A 19832-nucleotide genomic window follows, 5' to 3' on the forward strand; every position below is an offset into this window, starting at 1 on the left:
AACGACTTTCTACAGCTTCCTCTAGTGAGTGCTGTTTATTTGCACTGTAGCAATGGGGAGGGAAACTAGCTCATTAGCTTCTGCATGGATGAATGGACAGGGGCTAATGCTTTTATTCATTGTGAGGGATTTGAGCCAATAGCACCTAGCGCACTAATTTGCCTTCATTGCTCGTTATTATCAACCAACTGCTGGCTCGCCTATGTTAGGGTTGCTAAGGATTCACGGTTTTCTGGTCATTTATGGAGAAAAATATCAAAAATTAAATGAACCTGCATTTGTTGTGGCCTTTCCTGGGTATCTATCCCAGAGGGTCCTCGCCCACCCATGACAACAGCCAAGAGAGCCTTGACTGTAAAATAGGACTCTCTTCAGAGGATTCAGGCAATGCTTGCGGGTTTTCCTAGGCTTGCAATGTTGCTCAATTTAATCCGGCAGTAGGTGTGAATAAGTAATATGCACTTTTATTAATGTATTCAATATAATATCCTCTACTGCAGAATGCAGTCCCCTTTGCAGATCCCCCTCCCTGACCATAACCCCTGTGTATTCATATTTTATTATCCGTATTTATATTTAATCCGAGTGAATTCAGTATGGATTCAACACGCCATTCAATTGGAGCGTGAGCTCTCTCAAAAAGAATTCTCAGAGCTCATGTTGACCAGTCTGGGGCATGGGTCGCTGGCTTACTTCATAAGTCTGTTTGAAGTACTTTTGGGTTCAATTCTTGCAAACTGGCCTCTGTGAGATTCTCCAGACCCACTAGAACCCGCGGTCTCTATAGCATCCAAGGATTTGTCCTTGCTCATGTTCCACTTTCAAAGACTGCCCATTCGCTCAAGGAGTTATGATGATGCAAATACCACTAATTGCGTCTCTATATCGTAGCAGCTCTAATAATTGATGATTTAGCTAGGATGGCACAGCAGCACACGTGTGAATCAGTCAGGAACGGAGGGAAGTGGAGGACGCAACCACAAACCAAAGGGACAGGAACGTGCTTAAACCGGAGTGGTGTCTGCGGCGTTCAGCATCATTACCGCTCCATCCGTTAGCAATATCCAGCCGAGCGGAGCGTATCTGCACATCGCACCTGCGTTGATTGTCACTTCCTATTGTCCGCCAAACGCAGATGATTGTCTCCGGCTGATTGGCCACAGCGCTATTCAAAGACCTCTTCCTCTATCCCTCTCCTTTTTTTTCACCCTCCGTCCCAATCTGTGTTTTACTTTATTCCCATCAGGGCATTCCGGAACGCTCCACTGGGTTTCCTGGCACCGGTGAACCTCTCGTGCTAATGAAGTGTGTGTGTGTGTGTGTGTGTGTGTTTGTGTATGTGCGTGCGTGTGCGTATGAGTGCGTATTATCGAGGAGTAGTCCAGGGTGGATGCATGAAAACAAACTGCATCTTGGGATACACAAGGATAACTGCACACATTCACAAAATGATAATTATACACATTCACACAAGGTGTCAAGTAGGTATCCAAACTAATGAATGCTGGTATCTAATCGTGATTCAATGGACCGTCCCAAACCAGGGTTCCCAAGAGGGGAATCCTCTAGGGAACATTCTGTCTATATAGGTGTCTCTGTGATCAGGTGTGAGCTTGTTGCGCACCATTAATGGATTCCAGTCCTGGTGACAACAGTCGTCACCTGACTTCAGATTTCTCTTTCAGAGCTGAACGCCAATCTTAAGCTTCACAAACGGGTGCTTCTACGTTGGTAGGTTAGGGGATGTTTTCGAGTTGCAAAGGAATGAACATGGTGTCGTTATTCACTGAGTGGCACTAGGTCAAAACACTGACAGCATGAATCATGCATATCATGTCACAGTTGACTATATTAATGTCATTATTAAATTACCTTTGTATATTAAATATGAAGAAGTAGGAGGGACACAAGATCAAGTGTGTATGTGTGCATGTCTGATAAATAATTGATGGTGTGAGTCCCACTCCATGTTCCTCTCTCAGATCACAGCACCGTGCTGGGATGGGGATCGCTTCTGCATAATAGATGAGGTCACTCAACCAGACCCAAATTTCTATCGTCGCGTTCGCTGGAATGTTAGTGAAATGCGTGCACGCGAATATGAACATAAATGTCCCTCCAAACAAAGACAAAGGAACGAGAAAAAGTAGATACATTTGTAATTTATTGTTTGTAAATTACTTAGAAGCAGTTAGTGAAGTATAACAAGAGCAAACATGAAGGACTTTCCCTTCAAAGCCATTTGGGAGGCGTTTCATCCCAGCGAATATGCATTGTTTTCGATGGCTTCCAAAGCTCCGTGGCGGCTTCTTAAACGCTCAGTTAATATCTCCTAGTCGAACAAGACTCTTCAGATGTGAACTGAGAGCCCCGACTCGACAAGAGACCATGAAAACAATTGTGGTAGAGGAGAGCGAGCAGAGCGGAGAGATTCAGTAGAGAAAGTCACAGAAGCGCTGTTTAAGTCAAGCTTTTGTGGAGGAGAAAATGCTGCCGCCGCCCGCGTTAATCTGAGGACGGCCTACTGAGCATGTCGAGGAGTTGTTCACTACCCGGTTTTAAAGTAAAAAAACAAAATGCAAGGGCAAAGATAACAACAGCCCTCGCATGATGTACTGAAATGCACAGGCTAGGAAATCTGTATAACTGGTATGGCGGTTTTTCTATACTGTCTTTTTATACTAAGCTACTTAAAAATAATGGATCTCTTAGCAAGATCATGAATGTGAAAAAATCGGAGGACGTTTTAAAATACTAAGAGAGCCTTTTTCTTTCTTCTGGAAACCATTTCCATTAACAAGCATTTGGAAGCGATAGATGTAGAATTGAAGAATTACTTAACTAAAGAATTATCTCCCAGCTGCATGATTTTGACAAAGAGCATTTGTGCCTATTAGCTGCTCTTTATCAGTCTTTATTTTGTGTACACACACACACACACACACACACACACACACACACACACACACACACACACACACACACACACACACACATACTGGTTTTCATCACTCATGAGGACGACCTTTATAATCATCACTTGTGAGGACCACCCTTTCCAGAGGTTGTAGAGAGCTGAAAAAAATTCAGTAAACTTGCCATAGCTTAGTTAACCTATACACAACTTCAAAACTCTGAAATGATGTTTCAGAGTTTTGTGATGGTTTAACCAGGCTTTATGGGGACTTCCGGAAGAACCAGTAAACATGCTTTCAGGGGACATCATTTACATAAATTAGAATATTTCACACAGATTATTTGGTGACTAATGGGGACCTGATTGTACATAAATATATATAGCCCGAGGAGAGTATATAGAGTATAGCCAGAGGGCCAAGGTGTTTTAACCTCTCAATTTCCGAGAGCCCCTGGAACCAGGGGCGGCCATGCCCTCTGCAAATGTTCCTCTTGGCCATCCACCATCTATATGTGGCGTGATACCAACTTATTTCATGATATTACCGTGCACTATGTGTGTGTATGGGTTTTTATTTTACCAACACCATCGATGCCACCCTCACACATGGGAGGGATCTCCCAAACAGGTGTGGGTCCACAGTAAATAGCACCAGAGACGGATGGAGAATTAGATGCATTGATACTTTATTTTTAAAAGTATACCAGCACATACATACATTAGCATAGACACACATCACGCACAGACTCGAGCCATCAGAGTGCGGTTAATACATGTCAGAACCTGCTGGTGTATCCTTGTGGGCCAGGAAGAGGCATCAAGATACAGAATAGTCACAATATAAATGGAAGTCACATAGACCTCGAGAGAATAAGTTCGACCTCTGAGGCTCCGTTTCCCTCGGTCAAATGTCTATATTAAATAACATGGCGTGTTTGAATAATCGTACATAACAAAGTCTGTAGGTTGCGAAGAAAAAAAGGGAAGCTGCATCACGTTTTGTTCTATACACTTTTTCCATCTAGTGTCGACTGGGTTTTTGGAATGTCTATGCCGTTAAAGTAGCATTAATAATCGTTAGGATTATTACGACGATTATTAATGCTACTTTAATGGCACCGACAATCCAAAAACCCAGTCGACACTAGATGGAAAAAGTGTTTAGTTCAAAGCGTGACGCAGCTTTAACTTCTTCGCCACCTACAGATTTAGTTTAGTTAGACATTTTTGGCACAGTGCAAGCATGTATTAAAGCCTTTATGTGCCTCTCGACGGCCTTTTGTCTCTGCTGGCTGCCATGGTTCCCTTTTGAGTGGAGCCTTTCCTGTAAATGAGTAGAAAAACAGATGTTTACATGAAAGTATCAGGAAGGAGATACAGTTCCTATAAGTTTCATGTCCTGCATCAACAATCCTCAGTGATCTGCTCATTAGTACACCTTATTGTAAAGTGTCAACTAAAAACTTTTTATTGTATTACATGCCACACACTTTCATTTAGAGACTATAATATTAATTCCTTATTTTTGTTTTTTAGCAACAGTAGCATTATGTCTTCGATATTATGGCAGCTTTCTTTTTCTTATTTAACATTATAATTTTCTTGTCATAATTCCTTTGTCTGCAATCTTTCTTTCATCTTCAATTAATATATGTCCTATTATCTGCTTTCTCAGCCATCTGTGAAGCACTTTGAACTGCACTAACTGTATGAAAGGTGCTATAAAAAAAATGATTGATTGGAGTGTTCCACTCTCAGTCTGTTGGTTGACTCCTGCATTAACATGCATCCAAGTAGCCATGAAAATTAACGTCATCACAGGGACAAACAAATAGGTTAGTTGAAACACGCAAGAGGAACTACGCCTCACCTAGAAAGCAGACGAGACCAGGCGGTGGTGCAGAAAAGCTGCAATCGAGTCAGTTTACAAAGAAAAGAAACAGACCGATTCCTGCAGCCTTCAAAAGAATATACAGGAAAACTTCAGTCTTAAGTCAAGAGATATCTACATCCTGTTAGATCCACTATAAAAGCAGCAGAAAATAAGTTTGCAATTATTATATAGCGCACAAGATGTTTAACAAATTGAACCTACATTGAACAACATGAGACTAATATTATGACATAACATTTGTATTTTCTAGATCACATGGGGCCCTATCTTGCATCCGGCGCAAGTGACTTAGTCACTGGCGCATGTGTCGCTGCTAGTTTACAACTGGCGCAGAGCGTTCTTTTCCCACCACCGCCACTCGCCGGTAAATTAGGGATTGATCATGCGCCCCAAGGGGCGGTTCGGCAGAAGGAGGAGGCAGGTTCTGGCGCCAACGGTATTTTGCCGTTTCTGAATGCCATTGCGCTACTGACCAGGAAATACCTGGTTTAAAGTCAGTGGCGCGTTGTTCAGATGCTATTTTAAAGAGCCCATGCCATTAAAATCACATTTTTCCTGTTGTTTGTTAAATAACATAGGTCTGAATAAGTTTGTGAGCTGTGGTAAGTTTGAAATCTATGCAGTTTGTCTGCTGAATGCAATAGGCAATGAAAGGAAAAAGGCAGAAGAAATGAGCCAATATGGATAAGGCGACACTGTGACGTAGCGTTGTCAAACTATAATTCATGGCCCTGCCCACTTGGTTGGTTCGTAACCACCCACAAGAATTCTGAAGGAGTCGTGATTGAGCTAGTGCTAAATGCTAATACGTGTATTGTAGTTGCTTAGTTCGTAGTAACAGGCTAGTTACAGAATTTTGAATGCAATGGCAGAACGACATCGAAGTACATGAACTGCGACATGCTGCCTGCCGCCGGTTGCCGCGAGGCACCACCGCCCGGCAGCGGGCAGCCGGGCGGTGGTGCCTTGCGCCGGCAGCAGGCCGCAGGCAGCGCGCGGTTCTGTCTGCTACAGATTGATGTGGAAGTGGAAGAACCAGAGACGTCGGAGAACCCGACGAAGTCCTTTGCGATTCATTATATCGTCTGGAGGTGCACACAGCTTTTGGCCGTGATAATATGTATTATTTGATATAGATATCTATGTATTATATGATATTATTTAGATGTAGAGCCCCAGGACTGTAACGCAAGTGTTGTACACTTCCTTGTTATTTGGATAACCGTTCTGCTGTTGGTGTGATGGCGCATTACACGTCGGACTCTCGTCTCTGGTATTTCTACAACGAGACTCGTAGTGGGGGTTATCTCAGCCATGGTTGAGAATGAATTGGGGGAAAGGAACTTTGGCTTTGAATCCCTGAAGTACATGAACCACGACATGGAGGAGAAGGGGATTGTTGGCCGCGAATGTATCCCGCTTGAGCCCTGCTTCCCGCCGCCTCGGCAGCGGTCAGCGCTAATCACCGCCTCCTGAAGCGGTGGTCCATCGGCAGCGAGGCTCCGGCGGGAGACGACCGCGGTCAACAATCCCTTTCTCCTCCATGTTGTGGTTCATGCCTACTTCAGGGAGTCAAAGCCAAAGTTCCTTTCCCCCCAATTCAGAAGACGCGGTCGTTTGAGATTCATAATAGCCTATCGTCTGGAGGCTCACACAGCTTTTGGCCGTGATAATATATATTATGATATAGATATCGATGTATACAATGGGTTTCTAAGAGCCATTGCGATACATCTACCGTAAACAGAGCGCATGGTACCGTGGCTACAAGCTGCTCACGGCCAGGTGATAATATATATTATAGATTATATGATATAGATATCTACCGTATTTTCCGGACTATACGTCGCTCCCGAGTATTAGTCGCATCAGTCAAAAAATGCTCCATGACGAGGAAAAAAACATATATACGTCGCATCGGTGTATAAGTCGCATTTATTTTTAAACATTTAAACAAGAACGTTTAGTCTGGAGAGACTGAATAAAATTGCAATAGCAATATAGGTGTGTCGGTCCCACTCGTAGTTCTGAGAGTATACCGAATTCAGTGACACCGGGATTCCACCGGACGCGTATGCGCCGCGGTCCTAAACCTAAACCTGAGCGCACGATCGGGAGGTGGAAGTTGCGCGGAGGGCTCCAGTTTTCGCCGGCCAAGTCATGCGCCTTGATGTGTGTGACAGCTATGTTGCACAACATTGCAGCTAAGGCTGGGGTAGCTTTGGTTGAACCGGAGGACATTGAGGACGATGACGACGAGAATATAATTTATTCGGTGGTGCAGTAGGCTTGCAGCGTTCAGTTGTAGGCCTAATTAATGACGGTGCCATCTTGCGGCCGAAGATTATGTACGCACAATTTTGGCATATAAGTCGCTTCGAAATATAAGTCGCAGGGCAAGCCAAACTACAAAAAAACCGCGACTTATAGTCCGGAAAATACGGTATGTATAATATGGGTTTCTAAGAGCCATTGCGATACATCCACCGTAAACAGAGCGCATGGTACCGTGGGCTGCTCAGGGCCAGGTGATAATATACATTATATATTATATTATATTATATTATATTATATAGATATCTATGTATAATATGGGTTTCAACGAGCCATTGCGATACATCCACCGTAAACAGAGCGCATGGTACTGTGGCTACAAGCTGATCAGGGCCACACCCCCACCCCCCTCCTTGACCTGCCTTGACACGCCCACCGTAACCAGAGCGCATTGTACTGTGGCTACAAGCTGCTCAGGGCCACACCCCCACCCCCCTCCTTGACCTGCCTTGACACGCCCACCGAAACAGCGCGTTTGGGGGAAGCTCAATGTGCGACTGGTTCGGAGTGGCTGTAACTCTGCACCACGGCTGAATTTCGGGGACGTCTTTGAATACTGTGTTTGTGGCCCACTAATACCTATATTAAAGCATCCATAAATAGCATGGCATGGGATCTTTAAGGGCGCATGCATACATGCGCATGCGATGCATACGGATTGCTTGTGCACCTCGCGCATACACTTTGCTTCTCCCATCTACCTAGCCGCACATTCTTGGTAAATTATTTGGGAAAGAACAGCTGATGCAGCGGTAATAAGTTGTACTTTTAAATCAATGCATCTGCAAACACCGTACAGCAAACACATATTTTCTTGACATATTGTAGGCCTACATGCCCATAACTTTTAGGATTGATGAGTATTTGATCGTGAATAACATTGTTTTACCGCGAGTGAGTGTTAAAAAGAATGAATGAATGCGGGGGCGCGTGTGTGCTCTGTTTAAACACACGCAAACTAAACACGTAACGCATAATACAATCAATGGCAATGTCTATTACCGCGGGGACACATGCATATTAGGATAGCATACAATACTGATAAGAAACAAAGTTTATAATGTATTGCGTACATCATTAAATAGAACCACAGTTACCGCATAACATATGTTATATCATATACGTTTTCTTTGCCGAAATTTATTTGAGGACTCAGCATTTCTGAAGTTGTGGAAGAAAACCCCTTATTCCATGTGTGAATTAGGCCATATTATTTGGCAATAAACTGAGCCATTTGCAGTTTGAAATTCATGTGGATCTGTCTCATCGGAGACTGCAGACGCGCTGTCAAAATATCAACTCGTCCGATTCAAATGCGCTCATGGCTCTTAAAGGGGATGGGAGCTGGCACTCTCATTGGTTTGTTGGACGTTACGCCCAAACCACACCTACGGGTAACTAGGCTGCTTCAGACCAACCCTTTTGACACTTGCGCCGCGACGCAAGTGTCATTTATCCGCCTGTAAAATAGCGATAGCGCCGTAGAACTGCCCACATAGCTACTTGCGCTTTGCGCTTCCCACTTGCGTTTCAGACCGTTAAAATAGGGCCCATTGTGTTTGTTGTCCAAACTAAGAGTGAATCAGCATCTACTGAGCATCAGCAAAGTGAGGTGTCTGCACAACGCCCAAAGATACTATCTACCCCAGTCACAGTCTGTTCACCCTAATGCCACCTGGCAAATCCTATAGAAGTATCTGCTGACGTACAACCAGACTAGAGAGCTGGGAAGATTGACACTCCCTCATAAAAATGTTTTCATTTTGACTTATATAACCTCAAATTTGTACTCTACAACATTACTTTACTCCAATATATAAATCAAAAAGTGTAAAGATTCACCTTTGGAAGAACATGGCTCACAGCACAGACTGGAAAAGATGCTCCATCTTCTGCTGGTGGCAGTTTGCGTCTCTGTTTTGCTGGGATTTTATTCCCCCTCCGTGCCTCCAACAGTTTCCTCTTCTGATGATTGTATGAAATTCATTAATATATAATATTTTTAAAAAGATACGTCAAATTTGCTATAACAATGCAGACCAAAAACAAACACAAAACAATGCTGCAAGTCTCTTGGGTCAAATACATGCCCACACACCATTAGTTGCCTGAGAAGGAATTCTACTGTCATATTTTGTCCTGCTTTGTCAACCTCTGTCTGCTGTCAAATAGACTATGCCTAGTGGGGACATTTCACTCATCTTGAATAAACCCTGCTGAGTGGGGACATTTCACACACCTGTACGTTCTCCGTTATCAACCAAACCATAAAAGGTGCATTGTGGGGACGTCGTGAATGTCCCAGACTACAGCGACATTTTGCCCCGGGAAAATTACTCATCAAGGTTTAGATGTGTCCTACATATCCCTTAATCATTAGCCTTATACAAGCATTAGAGAAAACAGTTTGGCAGACCTGATGCATAATAGATTCCCCTTATAATTATCAAATTTAATTAATTTACCTGCTTAAAGAAAACAAGAGCAGATGTCAAAGGTGACTATAAGACACTAGAGGTAATTATTAGGTGATGGATATGAATTACCTGGTGACCAGTGTCCTCTAACCAGGCAGCTTCATCCCACTTTGGCTCTGACATGAGCACAGGCTGGGAGCTCACACAGTGCGTGTCAGGTTCACATGTAGTCATCTGCAATTTGATACAAAAAGTAAATCAGTCAATTTCATGTAAACACTGCATAATATTATATTATTTTAAGACATTTTCTAAAAGACATGTCTCTTGGATCAAATACATGCCAACACAGCAGACTAGTGAGAAAGAATTCTAGCGTCATATTTTGTCCTGCTTTGTCAACCTCTCTCTGCTGTCAAATAGACTATGCGTAGTGGGGACATTTCACACATCTTGAATAAACCCTGCTGAGTGGGGACATTTCACACACCTGTACGTTCTCGGTTATCAAACACTTAACATAACATAACACTGAAACAAAACCATAAAAGGTGCATTGTGGGGACGTCGTGAATGTCCCAGATTACAGTGACATTTTGCCCCGGGAAAATTACTCAACAAGGTTTAGATGTGTCCAACATATCCCTTAATCATTAGCCTTATACAAGCATTACAGAAAACTGTTTGGCAGACCTGATGTATAATAGATTCCCCTCATAATTATCGGATTCTTTTCATTTACCTGCTTAAAGTAGACAACAGAAGACATCAAAGGTAACTAGAAGACACTAGAGGAAAACATTAAGTGATGGACATGAATTACCTGTTGACCAGTGTCCTCTAACCAGGCAGCTTCATCCCATTGTGGCTCTGACATGAGCACAGACTGGGAGCTCACACAGGGCGTGTCAGGTTCACATGTAGTCATCTGCAATTTGATACAAAAAGTAAATCAGTCAATTTAATGTAAACACTGCATAATATTTTATTCTTTTAATAAATGTTCTACCTCTTGGGTCAAATACATGCCCACACACCAGACTAGTGAGAAGGAATTCTACTCTCATATTTTGTCCTGCTTTGTCAACCTCTGTCTGCTGTCAAATAGACTATGCCTAGTGGGGACATTTCACTCATCTTGAATAAACCCTGCTGAGTGGGGACATTTCACACACCTGTACGTTCTCCGTTATCAACCAAACCATAAAAGGTGCATTGTGGGGACGTCGTGAATGTCCCAGATTACAGTGACATTTTGCCCCGGGAAAATTACTCAACAAGGTTTAGATGTGTCCAACATATCCCTTAATCATTAGCCTTATACAAGCATTACAGAAAACTGTTTGGCAGACCTGATGTATAATAGATTCCCCTCATAATTATCGGATTCTTTTCATTTACCTGCTTAAAGTAGACAACAGAAGACATCAAAGGTAACTAGAAGACACTAGAGGAAAACATTAAGTGATGGACATGAATTACCTGTTGACCAGTGTCCTCTAACCAGGCAGCTTCATCCCATTGTGGCTCTGACATGAGCACAGACTGGGAGCTCACACAGGGCGTGTCAGGTTCACATGTAGTCATCTGCAATTTGATACAAAAAGTAAATCAGTCAATTTAATGTAAACACTGCATAATATTTTATTCTTTTAATAAATGTTCTACCTCTTGGGTCAAATACATGCCCACACACCAGACTAGTGAGAAGGAATTCTACTCTCATATTTTGTCCTGCTTTGTCAACCTCTGTCTGCTGTCAAATAGACTATGCCTAGTGGGGACATTTCACTCATCTTGAATAAACCCTGCTGAGTGGGGACATTTCACACACCTGTACGTTCTCCGTTATCAACCAAACCATAAAAGGTGCATTGTGGGGACGTCGTGAATGTCCCAGACTACAGCGACATTTTGCCCCGGGAAAATTACTCATCAAGGTTTAGATGTGTCCTACATATCCCTTAATCATTAGCCTTATACAAGCATTAGAGAAAACAGTTTGGCAGACCTGATGCATAATAGATTCCCCTTATAATTATCAAATTTAATTAATTTACCTGCTTAAAGAAAACAAGAGCAGATGTCAAAGGTGACTATAAGACACTAGAGGTAATTATTAGGTGATGGATATGAATTACCTGGTGACCAGTGTCCTCTAACCAGGCAGCTTCATCCCACTTTGGCTCTGACATGAGCACAGGCTGGGAGCTCACACAGTGCGTGTCAGGTTCACATGTAGTCATCTGCAATTTGATACAAAAAGTAAATCAGTCAATTTCATGTAAACACTGCATAATATTATATTATTTTAAGACATTTTCTAAAAGACATGTCTCTTGGATCAAATACATGCCAACACAGCAGACTAGTGAGAAAGAATTCTAGCGTCATATTTTGTCCTGCTTTGTCAACCTCTCTCTGCTGTCAAATAGACTATGCGTAGTGGGGACATTTCACACATCTTGAATAAACCCTGCTGAGTGGGGACATTTCACACACCTGTACGTTCTCGGTTATCAAACACTTAACATAACATAACACTGAAACAAAACCATAAAAGGTGCATTGTGGGGACGTCGTGAATGTCCCAGATTACAGTGACATTTTGCCCCGGGAAAATTACTCAACAAGGTTTAGATGTGTCCAACATATCCCTTAATCATTAGCCTTATACAAGCATTACAGAAAACTGTTTGGCAGACCTGATGTATAATAGATTCCCCTCATAATTATCGGATTCTTTTCATTTACCTGCTTAAAGTAGACAACAGAAGACATCAAAGGTAACTAGAAGACACTAGAGGAAAACATTAAGTGATGGACATGAATTACCTGTTGACCAGTGTCCTCTAACCAGGCAGCTTCATCCCATTGTGGCTCTGACATGAGCACAGACTGGGAGCTCACACAGGGCGTGTCAGGTTCACATGTAGTCATCTGCAATTTGATACAAAAAGTAAATCAGTCAATTTAATGTAAACACTGCATAATATTTTATTCTTTTAATAAATGTTCTACCTCTTGGGTCAAATACATGCCCACACACCAGACTAGTGAGAAGGAATTCTACTCTCATATTTTGTCCTGCTTTGTCAACCTCTGTCTGCTGTCACATAGACTATGCCTAGTGGGGACATTTCACTCATCTTGAATAAACCCTGCTGAGTGGGGACATTTCACACACCTGTACGTTCTCTGTTATCAGATACTTAACGTAACATTACACTGAAACATAACCATAAAAGGTGCATGATGGGGACGTCGTGAATGTCCCACACTACAGCGACATTTTGCCCCGGGAAAATTACTCAACACGGTTTAGATGTGTTCTACATATCCCTTAATCATTAGCCTTATACAAGCATTACAGAAACTGTTTGGCAGACCTGATGCATAATAGATTCCCCTCATAATTATCATATTCTTTTCATTTACCTGCTTAAAGTAAACAACAGAAGACGTGAAAGGTGACTAGAAGACACTAGAGGGAAATATTTAGTGATGGACATGAATTACCTGGTGACCAGTGTCCTCTAACCAGGCAGCTTCATCCCACTGTGGCTCTGACATGAGCACAGACTGGGAGCTCACACAGGACGTCTCAGGTTCACATGTAGTCATCTGCAATTTGATACAAAAAGTAAATCAGTCAATTTCATGTAAACACTGCATAATATTATATTATTTTAATACATTTTCTAAAGGACATGTCTCTTGGGTCAAATACATCCCCACACACCAAACTAGCGAGAAAGGATTCTATGGTCATATTTTGTCCTGCTTTGTCAACCTGTCTGCTGTCACATAGACTATGCCTAGTGGGGACATTTCACACATGTTGAATTAACTGTGTTGAATTTCGCACACCTGTACGTTCTCCTTTATCAGATACTTAACATAAAGTTTCACTGAAACAAAACCATACAAGATGTATTGTGGGGACGTCGGGAACGTCCCAGACTACAGTGACATTTGGCCCTGATTCAGATGCCTCCTGAATATCCAATGTTTTAATATACAATAGAAAAAATGATCATTTATTGAAATTGATTTATATAGTTTCAAAGAAAAGATACCATCAATCATTAAGTTATTCCAAGACATTCTTGAATTGTATATACCTTAACACTAGTTGTAACACGTACCTGCTTGGGCAGTCCTCTCCTCCATAATTATATGCAATTTCTTCACCTTCTTTTATGTCTTGGAGAGCAAAGAGACAGAGGTGTGTGCTTCCTGCAATGTCTATTCTCTTCATCCTGGCATTGGGATGTCTGTGGTCATCGTTCACCAAGCGGCCGAAGGAACCATCTTCTCTAGAGGCGTCAATGCTTTAAAACCACAAATAAAAATAGAGAAAAACGGAAAAAATATTATTATTACTTTTCATTAAAACATCATTTACTAGCATACAAGATCACAGTTTTACATGAGTTATTGATTGAGTAAGCCTATAAGTTAACGTCGCAATGGATTCCGGAAAGTTGACCCAAATGCAGGGGATGACAAGCAGAACATTTCCATAGATAAATAATGACTAGATATCGCCTAAGCTGCGCTGTTCAGTGGAACGTATGCGTCAATGGTAACATATAAATTGTAAAAAGACACACCGTGTAAAGCAGTGTTGTTTTCGTCAGGCAAGATGAAAACGAAAATGACGTCGTCAGACCCCTTTTTTCCATGACGAAAATGAGACGAACGTCACCAAAGCCATATAAAGACTAAAATGTGACGAAAAATGTAGACATTTTCGTCAGACGAGAACTAGACGAGACTAAATTGTTAGTGAGAGCATGTGAGCGGAGCGGAGCGTGGAGCGGGTGGTGGAGCGGAGCGGAAGAAATACGTTGGAGCGGGTTGGAGCGCAGAGCGGTTTTAAATTCAAAGGCCGGAGCGGGGATTTCACTCCGCTCCAGTCCGCTCTAGTCCGCTCCGTTTTTAACTGCTTCTAGCGGCTTACATGTAGGTGGTTCACGTAGAATAGAATGGGTTTCAATGGGAGCATCCAAGCAACCTGATTGGATAAAACGCATCACGTAGTCTTTTCGTCAAAAAGACTAAGACTAAAACTAAATCTAAAATGCCTGCCAAAAACAACACTGGTGTGAAGTTGTTTTTTAATTTTGGCAAGTAGCCATGTAATAAGCGGGATAATGTATAGAACGTCGCCGGTCATTATCGCAAAATAAGCCCCTTCACGGCAAAGCAAGACACCTCCGCTTTTGCGTCGGTGTCTGGTTCGCCCTTTGCCCGATAATGACCGGCGTTCTATACATTATCCCTTACACACATATAAATGTCTGTGTTGAAAGATTAATGTTAGAAATAAAACGACCCTTGCATTGCATTTTGAGGGACTTGTGTCTCAGCAGCAGCGTAGTTTATACTTTCCTGTAGGTAGGTAGCAGGCTACGGCAGCGGCGGATTAGTAATTATTGGATTAGTTTTGTGTAAGCAAGTGTAACGACTTCAGTATAAGGTAGTATAGTTAAGGTGCAATTTAAAATCTTACCACCATGTTTTGCCTCCCAACTTGAACGCGAACAAAAATCCAGAACATGCAGGGTTATAATTTCTTCTTCTCTTTTGAGCTTCACCATCGCTTATCAAATCTCCCCTGCATTCCACTATAAAATCTCCTTTGGAGAATGAACCTATGGCGAACACCCCACGCCCTGCAAAAAAAAAAGAACGACATCTTTAATTAAAACAGGAAAATTAAAACATACAATTGTCAGCCTGTCACAACAGATAAAGAGTGACAATAACACATAAATTGGCTTCCTAAGCAGTTTTGCAATTATAATCATGTTTCTTACATACAGTATAATGCTTGGGTATTGGCATCAATTACCAACATACGTATAAGCATAACCTCTCTTTGAGACACTGGTCAATCATTATAGTAGAAATTACTGGAAGATTAATGTAGCTTATTGAATACAGAATAAATACATACAAAATAAAGTTATTTTGGTAAAGTTCATATTTATTTAACCAATCTACAGTACAATAATAAGTGTAACTAAATAACATTCTTTAGACCTGCTTATTTAATGGAGAGAGGAATTAGAAATGGTATCACTTTAAGACACGTTTTGTATTTTATTATCCACCCTTTATATCCATCCATCCATCCATCGATAGATACCATATGCCATAATTTTACCTTTTACTGCATTGATGTACTTCACCTCCAGTTTCCATGTATTGTCAGTCTTTAAACCGACATGGTGACAGGCATCTGTGAGGGGACTGATTCTTGGTGGCATTTCAAACTGCAGAGAAATAAAAAAGTGAGATCGATTTGACTTCAGTTTTAGTTAAATCATACTACCGGTACATCAGATGCATTTAAAGTTGGTAGCTGAATAACACATTTACATTTTGCTAGATGTTAAGCATTTTCTACATTCTATTCTTATAACATTATATAGCTGCAACCAGCTGAAACACCCTGAAAAGCCAGCACCTGAGCCCTGTCTACTCATAGTAGATGAGTAGACAGGGCTCTGCCGCAGGCTGCGGATGCTAATGCTGCGGATGCTAATGCTAACTAGCTAATGTAACATGTGCGTTTGGCTAGCAGTCAACAAGCAGACCGTTTTAAAACATAAATAAACGACTACATGATGCTATATTACGCAATATTTCAAGACAAATGTTGAATACTTACTGTACACGCCACTTGCTCCGGGTAAATCCTTAATATGCATCAAATTCGACGGTTTCACAGAGATAAAAGGCTCTTCTTCTAGGCTGAGGTTGAACCTGAAGGTACATTTGACTTCCTGTCTGATTTCACATTAAAAGCAAACGGCCAAAGTCACAAGCCTCTTACTAGCATTGGAAAAATGTATTGTTTGGACTCTTAGACAATAAGACAACAATCTATTGAATCTAAGACAACAATCGGGAATATATGATTAATCTTATTATTGTTATGGCAAAATATCATATCTATAAATGCTAATTCACTAATAAGAAGCCATGTTTTATTGCTTTTACTAGATCAAGAAATATATTATTTCAATCCAGCACTCAATTAATTATAAAGCAATTCCTATAAGCTGCATTTTGTATTGAATAAATACATTTTAATTAAAATGTAATTAAAAAAGTATAATTCTTAGCACTGTAGTTGGCATCTGTTGCAAATAAACGTTTCCAATAGCCTAATTGTTGACTAACACTGAAAAAAGTTCTTAGTATTTGAATACATACTTCATGGGGACAAGGAAGGGGCGGTACATACCATATTTGGTAGTGGTGTGTGTGAACTATCAAGTGCAATACCAACCGGGATCCTTAGGGGGCGATAGTGAGAAATGTGTGTGTGTGTGTGACCCGACAGAAAATTGTGAATTATGGGCCAAAACCAAAAAAACAAAAAAAACACACTGGCACCTTCAGATTGACTCCTGAAGTCATTTAAAGCACTTTCCCTCATGGGGACCTCGATTTTGGTCCCCATACTGTCAGAGGTCCCCACGGCGTGACTGTGTGAACAGATCAATGTCCCCATAAGTATAGGAATACAAGAACACACACACACACACACACACACACACACACACACACACACACACACACACACACACACACAAAAAAATGCTTGCAAATGTTCTCTTCATTTAGGATACGTTTATAAAGTGTGACAACCGATCTTGTTAATGGACAGTATTCAATTAGACACAGTAGAAGGAGACGAGATACATTACAACTTGAGCCTTGTGACGTGACACGATTCCGATTTTTAATGGTTTTATAATAATAATGTGGATGTCTGTTGGAGAACACCAGATCTCAAGGGGACATGCAATCCTAAAAAAATGTGCAATTGTCAGTATTCAGTTTCAAGATAAAAAATTGTAAAACAATTCAAGAGTTTGCTTATCTCCTTTAACATAATGACAAAGGGAATTAACATAGAGAATATTTCCTTTGTATATTCATCTGCAGCAATAACAGTGCGATGCTTAAAGGTTATTTTTCCATATCAATAAAGAGCAGGCTTGCTCCGAGATGTGCGTATGTGTGTCTTGTATGCTCAACATCTTTATTCGTTAAAAGAGGCTGTGATGGCCTCTTACCCCCTCTCATTGTGTACACAATATTAATGATTCATTCATGAACTTCTCTCGCTCTGTCTCTTTTTCATTTGTTTCTTATGAGGTTAATTAATAAGGTACTCCTTATTAATACAAAGAACCCCAATGTCTATGCACAGCTGGAGAGCGCAACACACATTATCATTCTCATCTTAGCTGCATCTTTTAGAATTCTGCCCACGAACACACACTGATATCTGAAAAATTATACCTTTTTTGCAAACGCATACGAGTTTAAGGAAGTCTAGCTATGCTTTCCGCTTACGTAATAGAGCAAAAGCTCTTCAACTTACAGTTTCACGCTAAACTTGCAGGGTTTAAGAGGCTTTGGTCTTTTGTCTCATCTGAGCTGGCCCTATATTGTCTTTCTGCTACGGTCAGACATCATAAAGCGCATGCACACTTTCATGCACGCACGCACACACGCATGCACATTCACCTCACTAAAACAGTACCTTTATTCGAAAAATTATGTGGGTCATGAATTAGGATTTAATTAGGTAACACCTTACAATAAGGGCACATTAATGAAACATTAATTAACAGTGGTTATTGCAGTAATAACCATTATTATATGGCATTAGCATTAGTGTTATGGTAAGGGTTATTTGGTAAACATATTACCTAACCCTAATAATGTATAAATGAAGACTTACTTAGCATGGACACCATTACCTTAGTTAACATAAACAACATCAGTAAATGAATACTAGAAACATTAGTTAATGGTATATGAACCGTTAATGCTTATTACTGCATTAGCTAATGGTAATTAATGGTTCAATAATGTAACCTTATTATAAAGTGTTAACATTTATTATAGGTAATGGACGCAAAATGTATAAATGACAATGTAAGTCTCAGTATTTCCACTGTTTGGGTTTTGTTTCAGTTGTAAAGACTTACGCCTACTGCGTCTGGGCCCAAATATCTCAAGGGCCGGTGATCAATGTACATTTGTGATTATTTCACTGCTATTCTGCTCATTGCCTCACATTCACAGCGTCTCTTTCATTTCTCCGGCGCTTTATGTTGCACAATCACAGCATACCCAATGGGGTTCAGCATCATTTGCATATTAATGTCAACGGGTATAGAATCACTGCGTGGTAATACTCAGGACAATATAGCCTCAGCCTGCCAATAAATACAACTACTTAACTACTACATAGCTCTGGTGCATTGCCTGGGAGCATCGAATTATTAATTTGCTTTGAAATGCTTGGTTATGCTTCATTATTTTGGCAATGCCTCCTGACGGTTTAGCGGCCCCTCGGCTGTGTTCGGAAGGCACACGACGCAACACCGCTCAAACGCGTTCAGTCGGACTAGACTCACTGCAGCCGACCTCTAAATATCAACCAGTATGGATCTAACCTTCTTTTTGAACACCCACACATGCACCCGGATTGACGGTATGTGTATGTGCAGGTGCGTGTGTATCCTTGTATCGGTTTTTGTGTTTAGTCTCCCGCAAAAAAAAAAGTGGACTCAACTTTCACATCAATGTCTCATTTGAAGAATGTTCTTTTGCCTCTGTCTGTTAGTCAAACCTACTTCCTCTCGTCGCTATTCGTAGTATTGCAAGCAAAACAAAACAAAATATAATGCAACGTTTCGTCTGTTGTTGTACACTTAGGCCTAGCTCACCTCAGGGCCCAAATAATGGAAACACAAACGTCCACAAAAACGCAATCCAGATACGTTCTAACTTGCATATACTAACGATGTGGCTCAGTCTCAATCAGTGTCCTTAGTTTAATTGACTTTCCTCATCACTACACAACACTCTGATTGGAAACCACACGTTCCTGCTCTCGGATTCTGACTCAACAGGGCGCACTGAGGCACATACACACACACACACACACACACACACACACACACACACACACACACACACACACACACACACACACACACACACACACACACACACACACACACACACACACACACACACACACACACGTACGTACACAAACAAACACACGCGTACGTGCACACACAAAAACACATGTACATGCACACACACACACGCGTCGTTGACGACCAATTAGTCTTTTCCTACTCCTTTTGCTGTTTCTATCGGACCCAGTTTGACCTCTCACCTTTTTGCCTACTGATTTCTATTATTACTAATTGCGAGCTCA

At 41.3% G+C, this 19832-nt stretch overlaps 1 protein-coding gene across 4 annotated transcripts; it reads right to left on the reverse strand.

Annotated features, from left to right (window-relative positions):
* Nucleotides 1-2944: 2944 nt before the first annotated feature.
* LOC130405843 (uncharacterized) lies at nt 2945-17149 on the reverse strand. 4 transcript variants are annotated; one of them, XM_056611101.1, is made up of 12 exons: nt 16245-17149; nt 15738-15846; nt 15081-15243; nt 13711-13896; nt 13082-13186; nt 12398-12502; nt 11704-11808; nt 11045-11149; nt 10386-10490; nt 9692-9796; nt 8988-9110; nt 2945-4241 (listed from the first exon to the last, which is right to left on the reverse strand). In XM_056611101.1, the coding sequence occupies exons 5-12, from the start codon at nt 13184-13186 to the stop codon at nt 4131-4133; spliced, it is 864 nt and encodes a 287-aa protein (XP_056467076.1). In that variant the 5' UTR covers nt 13711-13896; nt 15081-15243; nt 15738-15846; nt 16245-17149; the 3' UTR covers nt 2945-4130. The 4 variants fall into 4 exon arrangements, with proteins under 4 accessions (XP_056467076.1, XP_056467075.1, XP_056467079.1 ...); XM_056611104.1 differs by adding an exon at nt 4788-4875 and having other exon boundaries at nt 4201-4241; nt 13082-13896; XM_056611100.1 differs by having other exon boundaries at nt 13082-13896.
* Between the last annotated feature and the right edge of the window lie 2683 nt (nt 17150-19832).

Source organism: Gadus chalcogrammus, chromosome 16, assembly GCF_026213295.1.
Source record: "Gadus chalcogrammus isolate NIFS_2021 chromosome 16, NIFS_Gcha_1.0, whole genome shotgun sequence".
NCBI classification, from domain to species: Eukaryota; Metazoa; Chordata; class Actinopteri; order Gadiformes; family Gadidae; genus Gadus; species Gadus chalcogrammus.

Bases quoted from the DNA above. Each gene is read 5' to 3' on its own strand.
- LOC130405843 (XM_056611101.1), bottom strand. From the start codon at position 13,186: ATGACTACATGTGAACCTGAGACGTCCTGTGTGAGCTCCCAGTCTGTG. The intron at 10,491-11,044 runs GTAATTCATGTC...ATCAAATTGCAG, and splicing joins TAGAGGACACTGGTCAACAG to ATGACTACATGTGAACCTGA. The intron at 9,797-10,385 runs GTAATTCATGTC...ATCAAATTGCAG, and splicing joins TAGAGGACACTGGTCAACAG to ATGACTACATGTGAACCTGA.